Raw genomic sequence first — 20,858 nt, forward strand, 5'->3', positions numbered from 1 at the left:
TGACGGATATATCCGCTAGAAACTTATAGCGGTTTAAATACCACTCACATAGATAAATAAGACAAAAATCAAAATAATGCTTAAGAAGTCACAAACTCATAAATAACTAGTTACGGATCAAATGAATTATGATTTTCTTTTAATATAAAAACCTCTATTTTTTACGAAAACAAGGGTTACACTCCTAGATTAAACAAATGATAAATCCATCAAGAAACCCATGAAAGTAGAATCAACAGTAACTAGACAAATGAGCTAAAAACCAAGCAGAAGAGGGTGAAAGATACATTTTCCTTGAAAAAATACAAAAACCACCACTAGATTCCACTATAGATTCTTTACATTAAAAATTAAGCACGAGGATAATTAATTAAAATAATCAGGATAATAATATAATATGATTAAAAAATCAGGCCTTGTCTCTCCTCAGGAAGAAAATATACATAACACATGCAAGCCAACTGCAATTAGTCAAAAGACGACAAAAGAAAATGGACCGTCCGATTAACAACATTAGACAAATGAACGGAGGAGATAATCGGAGTGCAACCCACCACTGTTTCACAACTTGATGGAAGTGGGTCCCAGTGTTATTTTCCCAGAGATGTGAATTGTTGAAGAGCCAACCCTAAATGCTTCACTATCTCATTCGACGTCATGCTTAGGTTATTATCATCAATTATCTGCATTATTATTATTATGCAAACAAAAATTATTATTATTATTAAGATATACCCGGATAATATCTTCTTTAGAATAAAGAATACATCATAAATATTACGTGAAAACTTGACAAGCAACTTATTTATCAAAATAAGGGTTTGAGTAATCAGTTTTCCAACTTCCAACATGAAGCGCTTGTTGACTTTTGACTTGAGCTTTAGTGTGCTCGTGTTCGTGCTCAGCTCAATTGGGACTCAACTAACTCGAGCTTAATTTGACCGATCTCAAGCATAGCCTTGGCCAATCAATCTGATTTCGAGGGGTTAATTAACGAGCTGAGGCAACTCAACTCAATGACCGCCCTATGCGAATGTTCTAATTAGGACTTGTTTAGTTTTTACATAACTAAAGATTAGTCTTTCTAATTTAGTTCATAAGCCCCGACGCATTAAAGTCAATCTTTTTTTTGTTTAGTTTTTGTTATATAAAGTTAATAGAAACGCAACTTCTAGATATGTCGTCTTCCCCGATCCCTTGAAAAATTCTCTTATATAAAATTTTCTCAAATTATTTTCATCTTAATTAACAAACTTCACCATATATATAGATAATTAATCAGTTGGTCTCTTTTGTGACGGCCTCAAATGTGATCACTTTATGATATATACAAAGTAACCAGACATAAAATGTTATCTATGGAGTATTAAATAATGGTCACATTTTATCATAAAATGATCACATATAGAGCCGTCACAATTTGTGACGAAAAAAGCGCGTGACAAGGAGAATTTGTGATAATTAAAAATTGAAAACAACGTACCTCAGCAATCAAAGTAATGTCGACAGCATATCTTCCAAAGGGCATAGTGGTGCAATTTAATATAGTCATGTGAAGATTACCAATCTCTTTAAGAACAAATTCAAGAAGCCCATCCTTTTTTTGGGAGTGGACTCTAATTAACACATTTTTGTTAGAAATTCTTGCTTCAATGTCAACTAGTCCAGGAGTTAGAGTTTCATCTGAAGATGAAGATGTGCAGTCAACTTCTCCATGACTTTTCTTAACCAATACAACTGACTCAACTCTTCTTTTTGCTACTTGTTCCTCTTGTTTTCTTATTTGTTCTTCTAGTTGTTTTACATATTTGGCTGCATCCCCAAGTATTGATGCCTTGTCCATCTACAACATGTAAATTAACTAGATAAGAAAATAAGATAAGTTTTTTCAGAAACCGTCTCCTACTAAGTTATAGGTACATACGTATAAAAACAAAAATAACATTATAGGTACGTATGTATGAAAACAAAAGTAAAAATGGTAAAATATAAAATAGTTTGCTAATAAAATTGATCACATTTTTACCATAGATGGGTATGCTCATTATGAAAATATCTACCAAATGAAGAAGACACTTTAAGTCACGATCAATGATCAAAAGGTTACGAGAAAGTATATAAAGGGATACAAAAACAGTGATATCTGAATGAAAAATCGTCTCTTAAATATGTGAAATGTTTTTAAGTCACTATTTTGACAACCAAATATTCCCAAATTGGCTCTGATTGATCCTTTTCTGTCATAAATCATTATTTCAAAATACATAATGAATATTAATGTATGATTTGCAATGTTTGATTTATCAAAACAGTAACTTTAATACTATCACAGTATCACATGTAAAAGATGTAGTAATAATGAGATATGTGTCAAAATCACCATAGTTAAATTGTACCCTATTCAATATTGTATAATTAGGATTTATTAATGAGCCTAAACTAAATTGGATTAAGTTTAACCAAGCCTTATCAAGTTGAAGTTAACTAGTATAAGTCCCGCGCAATTGCGTGGTATTTATAGAGTTTTTACTTTTTAGTTTATTACTTATTCATTCCAAATTTTATACCTTCAAATTTTTATATTTCACCTAATTGTATTTTAATATGAGAAAAAAAATAAAACTACGTAGTATGTCATGAAATATTTTTTTTTAACATAAAATTAATGATTTTATTTTATTTTTTCTTAAATTATCTTAATGAGTTTTTTTCACGTAGCTAGTAATATTATTTTATTGGTTTATACAATTTAAGTATATGCATCAAGTCAAATCGAAGAAAAATTAACGATTTTGTATTTTATAATTTTATACCCCTTTAATTTTATTTTGATTAAAACATTATATAATTATAATTTAGAATTTAATATAAAGAAATCATGCTTTAAGAAAAAGAATATAGTTTAATGGGAAAATTTTATTTCTTTCCTTATATAAGTAGGTGGAGTTTGGAGGGAAAACTTTTGAGAATTTTTATTCTCTTAGTAGTAGGGGGGATGAGTTTAAGAGGAATATATTGAAAGAGGGTGAACTAAATTCTCATTAACGGTTTTTTCTAATGTGTGCTCTAAGGGCATACATTAATAACCTAATATGGTAAGATTTACGAGATATTCTTACTAATTATGTTAAAAATGTGTATATTGGAATACTTGATGAGAATATATGGTGAATATTTCACTTTTAGGTTACTTATATGAGCTCTTAGAACATACGTGAGAAAAAACCTTTTAACAAAAATAGCTGAGCTTAGTTGGACTACATGTCTACATCCGTGCTTATTAATCTTACGGCCAAATTGAATTGAGGTGAGAAATAACTAGACTTGGCTGATTTCATTAGTTAATTATCTTATTTTTAGAAAGAAATGATTTGATTAGCTATGTTGTATGAAAGGGGAAAGAATTGAGAACGATGCATAAAAGCCAAAGTAATTAATCATTTAGACCAATCCCTTATTTACTAAATAAATAGGCATTCTCACAAATATTTCTCCAAAAAACATCTTTCTAAATAAGGTAGGTAATAACAAATTATGTATACATTAACTAAGTAAGGTAACTAATAATTATAATAATTTATTTCATTAACTTATTATCTTTTCATTAAATTTAATCTTTTCATCAAATTATATTTTTTTAACTAAACTCTAATCTATAATCTTTTAATTAAAATATTTTAATAAAAAAATTGTATCAAACTATGATTTACTAAATATTTTACTAATTCTATTATTTGAGAATGACTTGACTGATACTATGTATGAAACAAAATTATAAACCGTTTTAATTACTTCCGAGACAAAAAATTGAGAAAATTTATAAATTGGAATCATTAGCTTTGCGTTATAAAAAAATATTATTTACAAAAATACATTTCAACATGCTACTCAATTCTTTTAATTAATTTTCAATTTCAACTTTTTATTTCTCAAATTAAAATGCAATGATGAGAAAAATGAATAACTAATGAAATAACATTATTATATATCTAATTATTAGAAATAAAAAAAAAACTTTATAAGCCGTGCATTTAATGCACGGGGTCTAACCTAGTAAAATTAATATTAGGTCTTCTAACTCAAATTTACTAAAATTTAATACGCGCGCATGAATATGTTTTGTATGGTAGAGATGAACTAATTGCATGTATTTATATTTATATTAATAAATAATGGATTATACAGATGCATGTAACTCGTATTGTATAGTAGCAGTCTCATTCATGAAGGGTTATGTAGCTTGCTGTTGGTATGGGAGATTGGGAGAGATGTAATCCCAACAAGTGTATATGTGAGAGGGGTGGGTGTAGACACAAAGTTATGATTGTTGTGTGAGACTTCCACCTAAAATTCTTCAAGCGGGAAGTATATTAATTGGTTACGATTTGTCACGTTAGATTTTGACAATTCCAATAACTAAAAATTTTTTGTCGTAATGGAAGAACTTTGAATAAAGTTCTTTAAGAACAAACTTTATTTTGCAATGGGACAAATTTTTTCTAAAAGTTTTTGTTTACAAACCCAATACAAAAACCTCCCATTGCAATTACTCTAAGTGTTTAAAGAGATTGATAATATTATCCAAAAGTTCACTTTCTTTTTTGGTTTGGAATCAACAAAGTTATTTTATTTTCTTGTTTCGAATGTGCTAAAAAATCGACAGTTAAACGTATTCTTTGAGAGTAATCTTCGTATAAGTGTCCTCTTAAAAAAGTTTCCAAGATGCAAATGAATGATGCTAGAAATGCTCGAACTGACATGTGTTGGATTATGAAGATCCTTTATTCTATGAAGTCCTTAAAGAACCATATTAGGTGGTTGGCCATCAAGTTTGATCTTGAGAAAGTTTTTGATAGATTAAAATGAGATTTTATCCAATTGTGTCTAGCCAAAAGTTGCATTGCTGATAAGGATAGCATTGATCTTATTATGAGTTGTGTTTCTTCTACCTCTACCCAAGTCATCATCAATGGAGCCCCTATCACTTCTTCACCCCCACTAGATATATTCATCAAGGCGATCCCCTCCCCCTTACCTCTTTAAAATTTGCACGGAGACCCTTTCCTTTCTCATCCAACAAGCGTGTATCGGTAATGATTGGATCCACTTGAATTTGCCCATACTCCATTTGAAACCGCCCTTAACATGAAACATTCGTCTTCTCCTGGCACTTATCTTGGTTTCCCTCTTTTGACTAATAAACCCTCTAGATAAAATCTTGTTCAAACTTGCCAACTAGAAATGCAAAACTCTTTCAAAAGTTAGTGGACTATGCCTTATTAATAACACTCTTAGTAGCATACCTTGTCATATCATGCAATGTCTTATCCTTCATACTTCATCCCTTTGTATAATGAATAAAATTATTCGTGGATTCATTTGGTATGATGAGATTTTCCCCTTAATAATATCCACATGGTTAATTATAGTCAAGTTACTAATATATAAGTCGTAGGCCAAAGGTGGACTTGGTATTAGAAGTTGTCTTTCTATTAACCATGCTTTCGATGTTAAGGTTGAGTATACTTTAAATAGGCATTACTCTCTCTCCTTCTCTTCTGGTTCTCACATTTGGAAAACCATTGGGAAAAGTTGGCATATTCTTCATAGTTTTCGCACTTGGGCCATTGGGGATGGCTCGAATATTAGCTTTTGGTTTGATGTGTGATCCCTTCTTGGAATTTTGAGGAATGTTCTTTATTGCCCCCCCCCCCCCCCCCCCACCCCCACCCACTCGACCCGAACTAATTTGATTCAATTGCTAGTCACTTCCATTATTAAATATAGTGCTTGGGACCTGGACTCTCTTCACTATCCGATTACAGCTAATTTATCCATCATCATTTTGTCTACCCCTTTAACTTCCTCTTCACAATCCAACCTGGTCACTTTCTCTCTCCTCTTAAATATATAACTCATTTTCCCTTAGCCTTGCTCTTTCTATCATCAACCCCGCTACTTCCTCCCTTCCTTTTATCCGTCATCGATTGGCTTTGGAGAACCCTACTCAACCTAAAATCAAGATCTTTTGTCTTGTTTAGTGGATCGTCTTCCTCGCCGTGTCACTCTACTTTCTAGAAACATATATGTTGACCCCTGTTGTGTGACCTGTGTAATAACATCCAATAACACCCCTAATAATTCTCTTCATATTCCCCATGAGTGTTCTTTTTTCTCGAAGCGTTTGGAACTTCTTCAACCCCCTATCTTCCCCGGTTCTACTTGTGTAACCTCTAGTTTTGGATCTTAAAAATATCAACATACATTTCTTGTCCCTTCTGCTGCACTCTTTTCTCTTTCCTTTTTTTTTGTATTTGTGGTCGAAAAAATTCTCGGGTTTTTAAATATGACACAAACCCCTCACCTTTCTCAGTGGTTAGACATCATCTTTCTTTCGACTAATTATTGGGTCCGGGTTTCTACTCAAGCTAACACCTTACCATGCACCGTCCGTCTTACCCCTTCCTCCTTATCTCCTCCTTCCAAGTCCATTTCTGTTGTCCGTACCCCATCGTCCCTGCCTAATATACCGAGATTTAAAATCAATGTGGATGCATCCTTATCTCTTTCTTCTTTTTATGTGGTATTAGGTGAGAGTGCTCCGTGACTAGAATGGAGATTGGGTTTTAGATTATTAGACTTGTAAACGACCTACTCCTAACCTTTTAGCGTCTGAAGTCTTTGTCATCAGGGAAGGTCTTGCCTTCGGTAGCTCCTTACCTCGTCCTTTTGTGGTTAGCTCTGACTGTTAGTCTTATTAATGTCCTTTTTTTGTTTTGTCCTCTTGCTAAAGTCATCTTCAAGTGTATGAATCCTTTAAGAGTGTCTCCATCTTTTAAGATCATCTTCAATAGACGCTATTCAAATATAGTTGATGATACTCTTGCTCGACGCTGCCTCAAATACTGAAGCTTATCTAATGGATCATTCCCTTGGGACACTGCTCCGAATTTGTAAACCTAATTTGTAATCGAGATTTGGGTTTTCAAACCCCTCCCTCTCCCAACCCCCCTCCTTGATATTCTCTTTGAACTTTTTCGGTTTCTTTATATAACGCATCCTTATAGCCAAAAAAAAAATTGTGTTGTGCCATAAGTGAAGTTAGCGAGAACAATGAGTTCCGTTCTGCATGTTAACGTGGCGACAGTTTAGTCGTACTGATTATCGGTCATTGCTAGTCCTCGATTTTGCAATAATAAGTTGCACATTATGATACTCTCTCAGTCGTAATCATTTATTTAGTCGTAATCATTTATTTACCTTTGATTGAAATACCCTTCACAAATTATACAAAGGTGAATAAATGATACTAAAACATATGAAGTGCATTATTACACGATTTTTGGAGTAAGTGTGGTTTGTTTTTAAAAAAAGAAAACAATAACAATAATACTTATTAAATGAGATAGGAGATAGTAAGTGTGAAAAGAGACATATGAAGGAGAAGAAAAATATTATGCAGAAGAAAAAAATAATCATGCAGTGTATCCACCTCTCTTCTTCTATCCTTATTGACATTGACAAGATCACTAGATCCTTCCTTTGGTCTGACAAGTCTTCAAACAAGCTCCATCTTGCTAGCTGAGATTTAGTTACTCATCCCTTGTCCTTTGGGAGATTTGGGATCAAAGCTGCTCGCCCTTTAAATGACGCATTCTTCACCAAATTGAGCTGCAAGCTTTTGTTTGATAAATCGTCCCTTGCCTCCCGGGCTATTAAAACCAAATACCTCCCCCCTTTCAATCCCCTCCTCTAGATCTAGTCCCACATTTGGAAAAATGTTGGAACTGGATGGCCTATCCTTAAGAACCACATTACCTGGTCCGTTGGCGATGGATCTTCTATCTACTTACGGAATAATTCGTGGTGTAGTATAGGACCCCTTAGAAATGCCATTTCCGGTCCTTTTAATTACAATCTGCTGATGCTAAACTAAGCTCTTATCATATCCAATGGGTTGTGGTCCTATATATGACTCCCTTGACTTCGTCCACCCCGATCATCTCCTTACCCAAATCCTTTCTCTAACCCTCTCTTCCTCCTCTCGCTCTACCCTTTGTCTTAGCCCTTCCCTTCCCGAATCCTCCCCTCCACATCCTGCGAGATTATAGCTTGGCTAGAAGCTTGTGAGCTACTTTCAATGTAAAGGACTCCTTCTTCTCCCTTGACCTCCAACCTTAGATCCATGACAATTGTACTTCTACTTGTCCTTCTTGGAGCACCCTTTTCTCCTTCATTATTTGGCGCCTTTGGCTTCGTCGTTGTGATGTTGTCTTCTCCTCTCCTTCTATCCTATCTCCCGAGTATCTCCATAACACCATTTCCGCTCAAGCCTTAGCTTAGGTGTATGCTAATTAACCAACGTATTCCCACCACCCCTTCCTCCCCTCCTTTGCCTCTTCCAACCCGAGTAGCTGGACCCTGCCCGCATGATTGGCTTAAAATCAATGTAGATGCGGCTTTCTCCTCTTTTTCTTTTTCCGCTAGTGTTGAGTGTGTTGTGAGAAATAGTGTTGGTTCTTGGGTTTGGGGATTGTCTACCCGTTTGTTTACCCCTAATAACCTTTCATTTGCGAGGTGTTTGCCATTAGAGAAGGGTTACGTTGTGCTAGTCTTTTTGGGAACTATGTCTTGATTGTTTCGAATTGTATTAATGTTGTGAATACTATTGTGAAACTGGACGCTCCTTGTGGCCATTTACTAACATCATTCTTGAGTGTATGGAACTATTAAAGGGCTTACCTCATTTGAAGATCATCTTTGAGAGGAGATCGACAAATCGTGTAGCGGATGTCATTGCTCGTTTTGCCATTAAAGACACTAGCTTGCATAATGGTTGCTTTGATTGGGATTATGCTCCCCCTTTTGTAATTGAGACTTGTACGATTGACTTTGTAATTGCTAATAGCCGCTCCCCCCGATCCACCAACCGAACTTTGTGTGTTTTAATTTAAGGTCATTCGCCCAAAAGAAAAAAAAGAAGAAAAATATTATTACTATTGGTGTTTTTTTTCTTCCAAAAACTATCTAATATTTCTAAGTACTTGTAAAAAGATCAGACTACCTTATTCTAATTTCTTTTTATTTTTCACTACCTTTTGCTTTATTTATATTTGCTCAAAAACTACCTATGCTTAGAGTTTGGTGAGTTTTGATCAATTTTTCAATATTGATCAAAAATAACATGCTTAAGACAACTTTTATCTATGATTTTCCTCCTTCTCCACACCTCCAAATAGATTTATCTCTCTTGTAACCCCTCGACCCAAACCAATGGTTGGGAGCGGTTACTTGTAGTAGCTCGTCAGGCTGTATACCTGTCCCACAGATCAACACAGGTCTTTCAGCGCATTTTGGCCTCACTCATGCGCATCCCAGAAACTTTCCCAAAAGGCCACTCATCCTAAAACTACTCCCCATCAAACACGATTAATTTTAGAGTTTTTATTATGGGCTTCCAGGAAAAAAATGCACTTATTGTGTGGTATACAATCACCCCACTTGAAGAATGCACCATCTCTTCTTTCTCCAAAACAACGCTGCTACCTCGTACTATTATAATTAGTGGACACTTATGACCATGCTCTTTCAGCTTTACATCACCGATATGACCCCTGAACTCTTCTAATGGTTTTTCCGTTAATGTAGTATTGTACTCCCTCTATTATAGATAATAATATTATAATCGTAAGATATAATATTATTATATATAATATTTTTCTCTAATATCCTCTGTTTCGGTAATATGTTTACACTTCCGTTATTTTGTGAGGGAAAATTAAAGCATGTTTAACCATATAGGTTGGACGGAGGAAGTAATTACTAAGGGAAAAAAAATAGTCTATATATGCATGTGAAGGGATTCAAACCTGGGGCAATTGGTGGAAAACCAAAGTCTTTACCATTGAACCATAAGCTATTTCTTGAAGATTTAATGGAACACTCCGCAGTATTTATTTATCTACTATTCAACAATAACTGGGTAGCAAAAATCGGTCTTCTAAACAATTTTTTTTTTTTTTTTTTTTTATGTTTGGGGTAGCGGCCGCCACCCGCTAGTAAGTGGGTCTGCCCCTGCTATTAAATAACAGTAGACAACTTTTTAGGATCCCCAAATTTCTGAAATCACTTAGCTTGACAGTTGTGTAGGAGTGGAATTTAATGAAGAAATATCCAAGTTTTACTAATTTAGTGATTTGAATCGATTCTTTTCTTTTGTGAGAATTGATTTGTTCAAATTATTATGCTAAATTTGATACTCGTATCTTCTATAGAAAATCCAATCTTGCATTCCAAAATTCCTAGAAAGCGATTTGAAGGGTAAACTTTGACATCCTAAACTGATGTTAAATCTTGTGAAAACTTCCGTTTGATTAATTGAATGCTGCGCTAAGAAGCTCCATTTCAAATTGCAGGGCTAGTAAACATACGAAGATGCCAGTTAACTTAACTGGTAAAATTATTCCGATCATGTACTATTCATAATCTAGATTCGAAATCTATCAGTATGAACTACTATTATGTCTTCCTTTACCTTAACAATAACAATGGAAGATTCAAATAGAAAAGTACCTTCTTCAATCCGGGAATTAGGGCAGAAAGAGCGACAAATCTCTCCGTCATCTTCTCTCGTCTCCTCCTCTCAGCAAGGACATGTTCTTGAGAACACAAGGAAGTTGATCCAACTTTACCATTGTTGTTCCACTTATTATGAATAGTATTATTATTATGAGTACTCTTAATTAGGGCATTATTGCTTGTAATACCACTTTCAAAATTACCCAAATCATCCTCACCCTTTATACTCTTCTTACTATCAATCTCCGAACTCCCAAATGATATGATTCTTTCACAAGAATTGTTAGATGAAGTGTAAGAACTCCAATTAATATCGTTTTCGCTCTTCATCTCCTTAACAACACCGTGTTTTAGAGGTTTATTAGTTTCTAATGATGTGATTAGTGCGATATCATTAGATTCATTATTGAAGAACAAATCTGTGGGTTGTTGTTGTTGTTGTGATAATAATAAGTTGTCAAATTCATCCAAGTTTGCATTAGAGTTGAGCATCATTTGACAATGGCGGATTATATTAGCTGCATCTTCATTTCCCTGAAAAAATTAATTAATTAAACAGTTAGTTACTGATTCGTTGACTATATTATTGAATATTTTATGAGGATAAGAGGATAATTAATGGGTGTTTAGGGATTGTTTAATTTAGGTTAATAATTAACATGGTTATTAGTTATTACCAAGTCAGTTAACCATTCTCCGGAAGACATGTCCATGGATTTGCTAAATGTTTGTTTCCGAAACTGCAAAATTCGAGGAAATAAATAAATTAGGTTTCTGAAAACACTTGTACCAATATTCACATGTTGTAGAAGGTAAATCTAGCACTTAGATGGGCAATTGTTAAATGTGGAATTTAGAGCTAGATTCGAGATCTAGAGCTTAAAACACACAGCAAGTCTCTCTTAAGAGTTCAGATGGATATATCTGTCCTAACATTAAAACGGGTTAAGTATCATCTTATTTATGCAAGTAAGACAATTTATTGTGTTTTTCCTACACATTCTGCTTTTGTTTTATGCTAACTATTTGATAAGTTTAGGCTTAAAACAGATATACCCGTCTTAACTCTTGAATGCGAATTTGTGAAAACAAAAAGCTGAAAATTTTGGAGAGCCAAATTAAACAATGGAGTATGAAATAAGATAATTTAGATATTCTAAAATTTAACTAAAACTTTTATTAGAGAGTTTATATTCCGTATTTTCACGTTAATTAATTTTGTATTCCGTTTGTCTAAATTATTCGTTTTGCCTTTGACTACCCTAAAAAAAAATATAAAAGGTATATAAATTATCTGAATTGACGGAATATGAATTTGTTGAACTCTTAACACGATTCATATACGTTCTTTCTTGGCCTTAAGGTTAAATTTAATTTTGTAAAGGGAGAAATCGTCCAAAATGACAATCTAATAATTTTGTTGATTTTTTTTTTTAAATATCATAATGATGAGATTGATAAAATTTGAATACCTCCTAGCTCAAAATGCCCATAAAATAACCTCAAAAGAATAAAACGTTGAATTAATGGATTAATAGGAGATTATGGAAAAATAAGAACCAAGAAGAAAAAAGAAAAAAGATGTTGAATATGAAGCATACCTGGGGAGAGTTGAGTAGTAGTTTAGTGGGTGGTTGAATATTGATATTGAGGGCCTTAATTATGTTGGTTAATCAAAATCAAGGATTATGTCTAAGCCTTTATATAATACGGTCTAACCCTGAATCATGCATGTCATCCACTTGCATAAACTAACATGTGCCTATTTGGCCGGTTAAGGATTAAAATATTAATCTTGACACGTTGTAACAAAGTCGTCAATTCGTCATACTGCTTGACCATTCAAACGACTTTTTACTCAATCATTTCACACCTTTTCATAACAATTAGTCTTGCGGAAGACGGGTCGGAGTAAGTGACGGATAATGTCACTTACAAAGCGAATAGGAGGGACAAGGTGGGGGCACCCCCATGTAATTCCCTCTCTCCCCTATTTGGGTCAGAGAAATTCTTGGGTATACCGGGTGTACCATGTCATCGTACACCCTACCCAATGAGAATATTAGAATTAAATAAACTCTCCATAAATAATTGAACATAATCTTAATAAAATAAAAACAAATGCATCTCATTGGCTAGGGTGTACGAGATTCTTGACACCCGGTGGACCTTAGAATTTTTAATTTGGGTCATTTGTTAGGAAAAATGGTATCCGTTACTCTAAAGTGACGGATACGTGCCGTCACAAATGAGATTTTGTGTTTCCATAATTGCTACCCTTTTATGTTCTTCATTTTACAAAGTCTCCCTCTATTTCTTTGTCATATTTCACATCGTTTTCGGGAAGAAAGTTCAAAAAATCAAAATATGTGGATGATTGTATGTAGAGGTGAGCTTATGATTTAATGTTTAAGCTACTAAAACAAAAATTTAGCCTATAAATACTAATAAATTTTGAAATAAAAAAAAATATACATAATTTATTAAATGTAATTCAATACATAAGTTAATAACTTCAAATATTCAGTCAAAAAACGAGAGGAAATATGTATGTAATGGGACTCGAACCTGGGACAATAGGTAAAAAATCAAAGCATTTGCCACTAAACCACAAGATGTTTGTTATACATTTAATGAGATAACATTTACTTATCTATTATTCAACAATATTTGGCGTAGCGAAAATCCATCTTCTAAACCGATTTTCCAGTGTTTGGAATAGGGGCCGCCACCTCTTGCCACTAGGTGGGTTCGCCCCTGATTGGACGTGCTTTTGTAATATTTTAATCAAAAATAAATCAATGCCTAAGACGGGGGAGTATTAAGGCAATCTCTGTCGTGTGAATTAAAGAATAAATAATTATTAAGTATTTAACCTGTTTTAAGATTTAAAACGGATACTCTTCTTTAAACAAGACTTACGAATTTGAAAAAATGATGATTCATTGATTCTATAATACTCATAATGTCAAAAGTTAATTACATGTTCCATTACAATATTACATTTATATTGCAGATGTCAACGAACTTAATAAGTAAAGTTTTATTGTAGCTCCCTTTAGACCAAAAAAAAAAAAGTATTACTACATACTTCGTATTACGTTTATGCTAAGTTACACTTTAAGCCTTAAAAATTCTATGTTCAAAATTGAATTCCGATCGTCAAAAACTTGGATTTGTCATTGTCTTTATTTGTTGATATTGATTATTAGGACTTGTTTGATTGCCCCTTGTAAATCATGGGAGTTGAAAAATCTCATGAATTACAAAATAGAAACTTGTTTAGTTGCTCATTTTTTAGCAAAGTATAGGAATTTAATATTTCAAGGAGTCTCCAATTTCTTCATAATGGAGGAGTTGAACTACGTAACCCCTCTAGTTAATTGCAAACTAATGTGGAGTTAAATTCCTATATAGGCAATCAAACGGATTTGCAAAAATCCCATGAATTTCATGTGGGAATTTAATTTCACAATCGATATTTCTGTGGAATTGTATTCCAACTGGCAACCAAACGAGCCTAACTCTATTTATGACCAATTTAAAAAATCAGCACTAGACAAAAACCTCTCTCGCCTAAATTTATGATAAAATTTTTATATTTTATTTAGAAAAGGCTATACATTGAGTTAAGGGTAAGATAAGGACCTTAACTGATTTGGTAAATCACCTAAATGAATCTCTTGTTTACTTTTAGTAAGAAATACAACATAAAACCGATATGATGTAGAGAAAAGACGATTTAAGCCTACAATATTTTAATCACATGATCATTGTAGAGCGACTAGATTTTAATGGTTTGGTTATATAAAAATTGTATTTGCTAAGTTCCGTGCACCATTTTACTCAATCCCGCGTAATTTACCTCTGATTTTTCAATTACGCCCTTCCTTTTAAACACAAAAATTCTGATGCAAAAATTTCTCATCCTTCTCCCCCTCCCAAAACAAAACCAATTCATCGGTAAGTCGTAAATTTTGGATCTTAATTCGTAGTATTTGAATTTTTTTGCTATTTTATCAAGAATTAATTTTATTAACAAACATCTTAATATGATTTAATAAGTATTTAAAGAAAGGGAAATTTACAACTAGGGTTTCGATTTTTTTTTGTCGTTCAAGAAGTTCGATGTATTGGTGGCAGTAGGGTTGGCCGGAGGATAGTTCAGCGGTCGTTGGTGTTTGGCCGGAGTACGTGGTGCAGGCTGTAAGCGGTCATCAGTTGTTGTTGGAGTTGTTATACAACGTGCGGATAATGGTTATGAGTGCAGCCATTTCTGGAAACGGGATAATAAATCGGAAAAAGACATACACTAATCATCATCATCATCATCATCATTATCATCATCATCATGAACCTGCATCTTCCTTCTAAAGTCAAAATACCCACTTCGTAAATCACAATTACTTCATCATTGAGATTTATTAAGAAACGAGGTCATTCCCAAATTTCAATTAACATTTAATCAAATTTATCGCCAGTAGTACGGTGTTCGTCTATTGGCGCGGTGGGCAATTGCGGTGATGATTGGGATGGGACGAAGGGAAAATGCAATTAGTAGATTATACAACTGGTTGTATGTAGTTTATGTACAACCTTTTCAATGTTGTTGAGTTTTGTTATAAAGTTGTCGAGCTTTACTAACAAAATTGTCGAGTTACAATACAAAGTTATTGAGCTTAAGAGGAATAATTATTAAACTCAATAACTTTTTAAATTAGCTCAATAACTTATAAAATAGCTCGACAACTTTGTGTAAAGAACTCAACAACTTTGAGGCGGTTGTACAATGCTAATATACAACTGGTTGTAAGATAGTATTTGTGGGGAAAATGGGATGGTGTGTTCTCTTGTTGTTTTGAGTGTATGAAATGAGAGGGGTATACTCGGAATATTGGGGGAAATTGCGCGGGATTAAGTAAAATGGTGCGCGGGATTTAGCAAGTCCCTAAAAATTTATATAAAAGTATATTTGTGGTTTGCAGACTATCACATATATGATATATCCGAGAGTTTATTCAGTGTGTACTGAAGGTAGTGGCCGTGGATTTCCTCGTCACCAAAAAAAAAATCACATAAAAGTATTGTACATACTCCCTCCATTCAACTACACCATACCACTTTGCTTTTTCACGTTTGTCAACCCGTGTTTTACTCACTAAGAAAGTTGTAATGTGGAATCGAATGGTGGGAGTATATAATACTCCCTTCCATCCAGACCAAAGGTTACAGTTGCTTTATCACACTTGTCGAGACACGTTTTGTAACGTGTATATTTTTAGTTACACATTATTAAAAATTATAAAAATTTGATATTCTTATAGCATTCATGACGATAAATCAAACAAGATCTCACATGACTATATTTTGTCTTATATATTAAGAATAATATTAAAGGTTCCCTACGACCATAAATAGTGTCAAAAAGCAACTGTAACCTTTGCTCTGGATGCGAGGGAGTACATATTTTACGGGTATAAACAAACGGGATTTTCTGATCGCTCAAATCAATCCATCCAATTAGGAAAGTCTTACCCAAGAGCTGCATATATTTCTCATTTGTACGTAACTACAATCAATAAATAAATATAAATAAATAAACACCCAACTACTACTTCCTCCATTCAACTCCACTCTACCTATTTCTCTTTTATACACTATTCACAATTGTATATTCAATTTCGATTTTCTCTCGATACGTAAGTGGAAATATATTCATGTGGGATCTTGTTTGATTCGTCTTTACGACTACATTAAAAATATCTAATTTTTATAATTTTTGCAAATACGTAACTAAAGATATTTAGCGCGTAAAACACGCGTTGGCAAACGTGAAAAAAGAAAGTGGTAGAGTGGAGTTGAATGGAGGAAGTATATCATATAATTGTAGATATTTCTATGCAATAATTCTTAATTTAAAATTAATCGACCTTATCATTAGGGCAAGTTGTCTTTCCTATTTGTGACCAACCTATATATCCCACATTATCCAGGATATTATGAAGACGGTCATTTTTATCTGAAATTTTTAGAAGGGATATATGACCATTTAAAATGATCATATTTTTACCTAAAAATGTGACCATTTTTAAATAGTTATATATTAGTTTAGGACCCGTGCAAAGTTAAACGGACATGTATAGATAATGTATACATTTAAAACTTATTATCTCCTATTTACTAAATGATCCGTGCAATGTATGCACGGTACATATAGATTTTTACTTTTTTAGTGTATTATTTAGGAAATTTAAATTAACTAATAGTTTTTTGACATTCTCATCGTTATATTTTGATTTGAAAAATCAAAATCAAAATCGTATTAATCTTGAAATGAGTATTTTAATGAAAGTTTTTTTTACCAATAGATTAGTGGTGTTATTTTACAAAATTTTAGTGATAATATATTTTTAACCGCAACTTTTTTCCATAAAAAATCAATGAATTTTTATCGTATGGTTCGTTAAAAAAAAAAAGAATTCTTTTTTTATATCATAGAAAGACTGGAGATAAATTTGTGTAGAATGCAAAATACTAAATGACATAAATATATTAATCTAAAAGATTATGTGTATTATAGCCTACCATACTTTATAGAATATGCTAAAAAATATAACGTTATTTTAGGAAATATATTTAGGCGGGAAAACTTAGAGTTTCACATATTCTTTTAGTATATAGGAGATAATAAGTTTTAAATTATCATAGTGAAAGAATAGTTTTAGTTGGAATATACATAATCTTTTTTTTTTTTTTTTTTTTTTTTTTTTTTTTGACAGCTGTAAATAAAGGTGTTACATTTTTAGCGCTTGTCTAGCCAAGCTATGCGCAACACTATTAATATGCCTCGGAATAAACTAAAACATAAACAATGAAAAGAATTCGCGGGCCCATGCATGTCTTCCATTATGCCGGCAATCAGATGATCTACTTTGTCGACTCCAGCAATCTCATTTATAAGTTGTAGGCAATCCGACGAAATATCTAAATGTAGCCAACCCACGGAGTTCGCCCAAACAAGCACATCCCGTACACCCATCGCTTCTGCCTGCAAAGCTGATTCTGCTCTAGTTTTTACCTGTCTTCGCATGCTACCGACATGTCAGATGTCATCTTAAATCCATTGAACTCCTCTCTCAGCTTACTCCTCACATGCTCAGGTACAAACTCTCTCCTCATAGCCCTCCGGAACTCTTCCCAAGGTATAGCAGGCGGCCCTCGCCGCACATATCCCTAGCATTCACCTTTACCTTGTCCCACCACTCACTCTTTGCTTCCCTCAAGTAGAATGCGGCTTGTTCTACCCTCATCTCATCCAGGACAATGCACCAAATCTAGGATGTTCTCCATCTCTCTGTGCCAATTATCTAGAAGCATTGGCTCTCCGGTTCCCTTATACTCTTTCGGGTTAAACCTCGCTATGTAGAGACCGATCTTAGAATGATCAACCTCCTTATCCTTCCCCACTCTCTTTAAAGCACGTAAGAGCATCTTGGTGCTCCAACATCTTAACTATGTCATCTGTGGTCATGCTCTCAGCTCTAGCGTACATGGTGTTTCTCTTAGGCGACATCTTGAAACTATATAAGAAAAGGTAGACATAAACATACATACTATAACCCAAAACACGAATATAGCCTGCACAGACCCCACTCGATCGAGTGGAGGCTACTCGATCGAGTGCCCAACATACTCGATCGAGTGCCCCGACTCCAGAACCCAATCAGACCTCCTGATCATAAACATACTCGACCGAGCTGACATGCCACTCGATCGAGTGACCCCTACTCGATCGAGTGCCCCTATGTACTCGATCGAGTACCCAAAAACACGGTTCTGACGAGAAAAACATCAAACTATCCACTCGATCGAGTTAGACCCACTCGATCGAGTACCTCACCTACTCGATCGAGTGCCCCCCACTCGATCGAGTCATGCAGATTCGTGTATACTGCCCGCATGTTAGCTCACTTTCTCAAACTTACTATGCAACCTTTATAACTCCAACATTATAATTAATACTACGCATGCAAATCTACGCAACTCCTCATATAATCAACAAAACAATCTACTTCATGTTATTAAAATGCCACATTATAAACACCCAACATACTTCTCACTCAATTCATGTATAAAACATATCTCTTCAACTCTTAACCATACTTTCAATTCTCCACATCCAACATCCAACAATTCACAACACATATCGTTATGTACACATACAAACCATAAGACAACACATACGACCATGACACGCATCCCCATGTGACCGGTTCAAAATTTATAGGGCGAGTTCGCAACTTTAGGACGTCTCCCAAGCCTTTGCATTAGCTCCTACAACTTTTACCCCGGGTTCATTTTAATTGACTCCCTATATTCATTAGATTCATTGGTTACAGGTTTCAGGATCGTCGCTACGATACCACTTTGTGACACCCCCATACCGCAAGTGCCTTACCAGGACCACTCGGTATAAAGATGTCACCATCTCGGTTTCCCGAGACAATAATAATCAAAAGACAATAACGAAACAACATTTAAATAGTAATGAAGTTTAAAGCGATTACAATCCAAATCCAAACTGATAAAATGTATAACACGTATCCTCAAAACCAAAAATCTAAAACTACTCAAGTACTACAGCGGAAGACTCTAATCAGCTCGTGGTGACACATCCCAGCTAGCCCATATGCCTCTAATCATACCTGCTCAATAACTGCTCACCATCCCCGAATGGATCACCACATTTTTTCAAAACAAAGACGAGGTCAGTACTAATCACACAATTATATAATCACAATAAGACAGAAAATAAGACAGCTCAATCGTCACACACAACAGCCCGAACTCCATCACCAACTCTTCAGTACTGACTACACACTAAAGTGTGTAGTCCTGCCAGAGTACCCATCGCAACAGGTTACTCCTCGCCGCCAGTGGGGGACCGCAGCCGTTCCCACCTAAGCCCCACTCATCTCCGTCGAGCGATAAACTCAAATCCATTAATGTGCACATCCCTTCTGTGGCGGGTTCCACAGAAGGCGAATCATGGGCGTGAAGCCACTCCCGAAAGTGACTCCACTCAGCCAGGGACGCACCCCAAAGAACACAGACAGATACAATCACAACAATCACCAACAACCAAATCCAGCAATCGTCACAACATGAATATAATACTTTACAACAACCACAATCAACAACAAACCACATTATGTGACTAATACTGAGTAGGGAAACCCTACCTGGAATGCAACACAAGCAGACGGCCTCAACGGCTGTATCAAAACCTCTCCTCTACGAATCTTCCTCCTAACACATAATTATATAATTACTAACAATCACAAATCACCTTCAAAACCCCCAATTCCCAAAACTAGGGTTTAATTTAAACAAAGTTCATTAAATGCTATAAAATTGGTATGTAGATCTTACCCTTGACGTAAGGATCACTAAGATGCAAAGAACAATGAAATCCGACCTCTCAAGCTCCGAGATTTGTCAATAACACGGATGATGCGAACAACGTAGTTTCAATCTCCTTTTTAAGCTTATTAGGTTTGTAAAAGTGTTTAATAAAGATGACGATATGAATTATATACTAATCCGTGTTATTAACAAAACCCGTCAAAACTACACCCGTTAACCGACATACTCGATCGAGTAACTAACGTACTCGATCGAGTGCCACTTACTCGATCGAGTACCCAGGCTACTCGATCGAGTACTCTACATGTAGAATACTGTTTCTAAAATCAAAACACCCTTACTCGACAGAGTAAGGCCCACTCGATAGAGTACCCAGAGATTCATAAAACCGTAGTATTACACTAATACTCAACAAAGCCCCAGAATATTCGCCAGAGGACATCACCCAGTTGAGAAATATGTGGGCCAGTTATGTTGTTTCATTAGTAGTGTCTCAATAGTTTGCTCATGCTTTATGTACGTGTGTGTATATATAGAGCCATTGTGTATTGGCTTCTTTTGTTTTTTTGAGGAAGTTGTGTTTTGGCTTTTGATCATCCTGTTTGTATTGTTTTTAAACTGGGTTTAATTGATCACGGGATGTAATATTTTGATGCAGGATTGAATTTTTGCGATTGCAGTTCTTTGTAATGCTATTTTTCATCGGTGTTGAAAAAATAGCATTTTTGATTCTACAAACGCTTATTCTTTGAAAAAATAGCATTTATTCTTGCTAGAATAAGCTAAAATCATTTTTTTTTAAAAAAATAATTAAAAACGATAACGGTTAAAAACAACCCGTTGTAAACAATCAT

The 20,858-nt window shown here is 34.4% G+C and overlaps 1 protein-coding gene across 1 annotated transcript; it reads right to left on the bottom strand.

The window, feature by feature from the left end:
• Positions 1-319: 319 nt before the first annotated feature.
• On the bottom strand, positions 320-12,247 carry LOC141587175 (transcription factor bHLH18-like). Its single transcript, XM_074408616.1, has 5 exons — positions 12,180-12,247; positions 11,256-11,318; positions 10,573-11,112; positions 1,484-1,843; positions 320-683 (listed from the first exon to the last, which is right to left on the bottom strand). The coding sequence occupies exons 2-5, from the start codon at positions 11,289-11,291 to the stop codon at positions 591-593; spliced, it is 1,029 nt and encodes a 342-aa protein (XP_074264717.1). The 5' UTR covers positions 11,292-11,318; positions 12,180-12,247; the 3' UTR covers positions 320-590.
• Positions 12,248-20,858: the final 8,611 nt, after the last annotated feature.

Source organism: Silene latifolia, chromosome 6, assembly GCF_048544455.1.
Source record: "Silene latifolia isolate original U9 population chromosome 6, ASM4854445v1, whole genome shotgun sequence".
In the NCBI taxonomy this organism is placed as follows: domain Eukaryota; kingdom Viridiplantae; phylum Streptophyta; class Magnoliopsida; order Caryophyllales; family Caryophyllaceae; genus Silene; species Silene latifolia.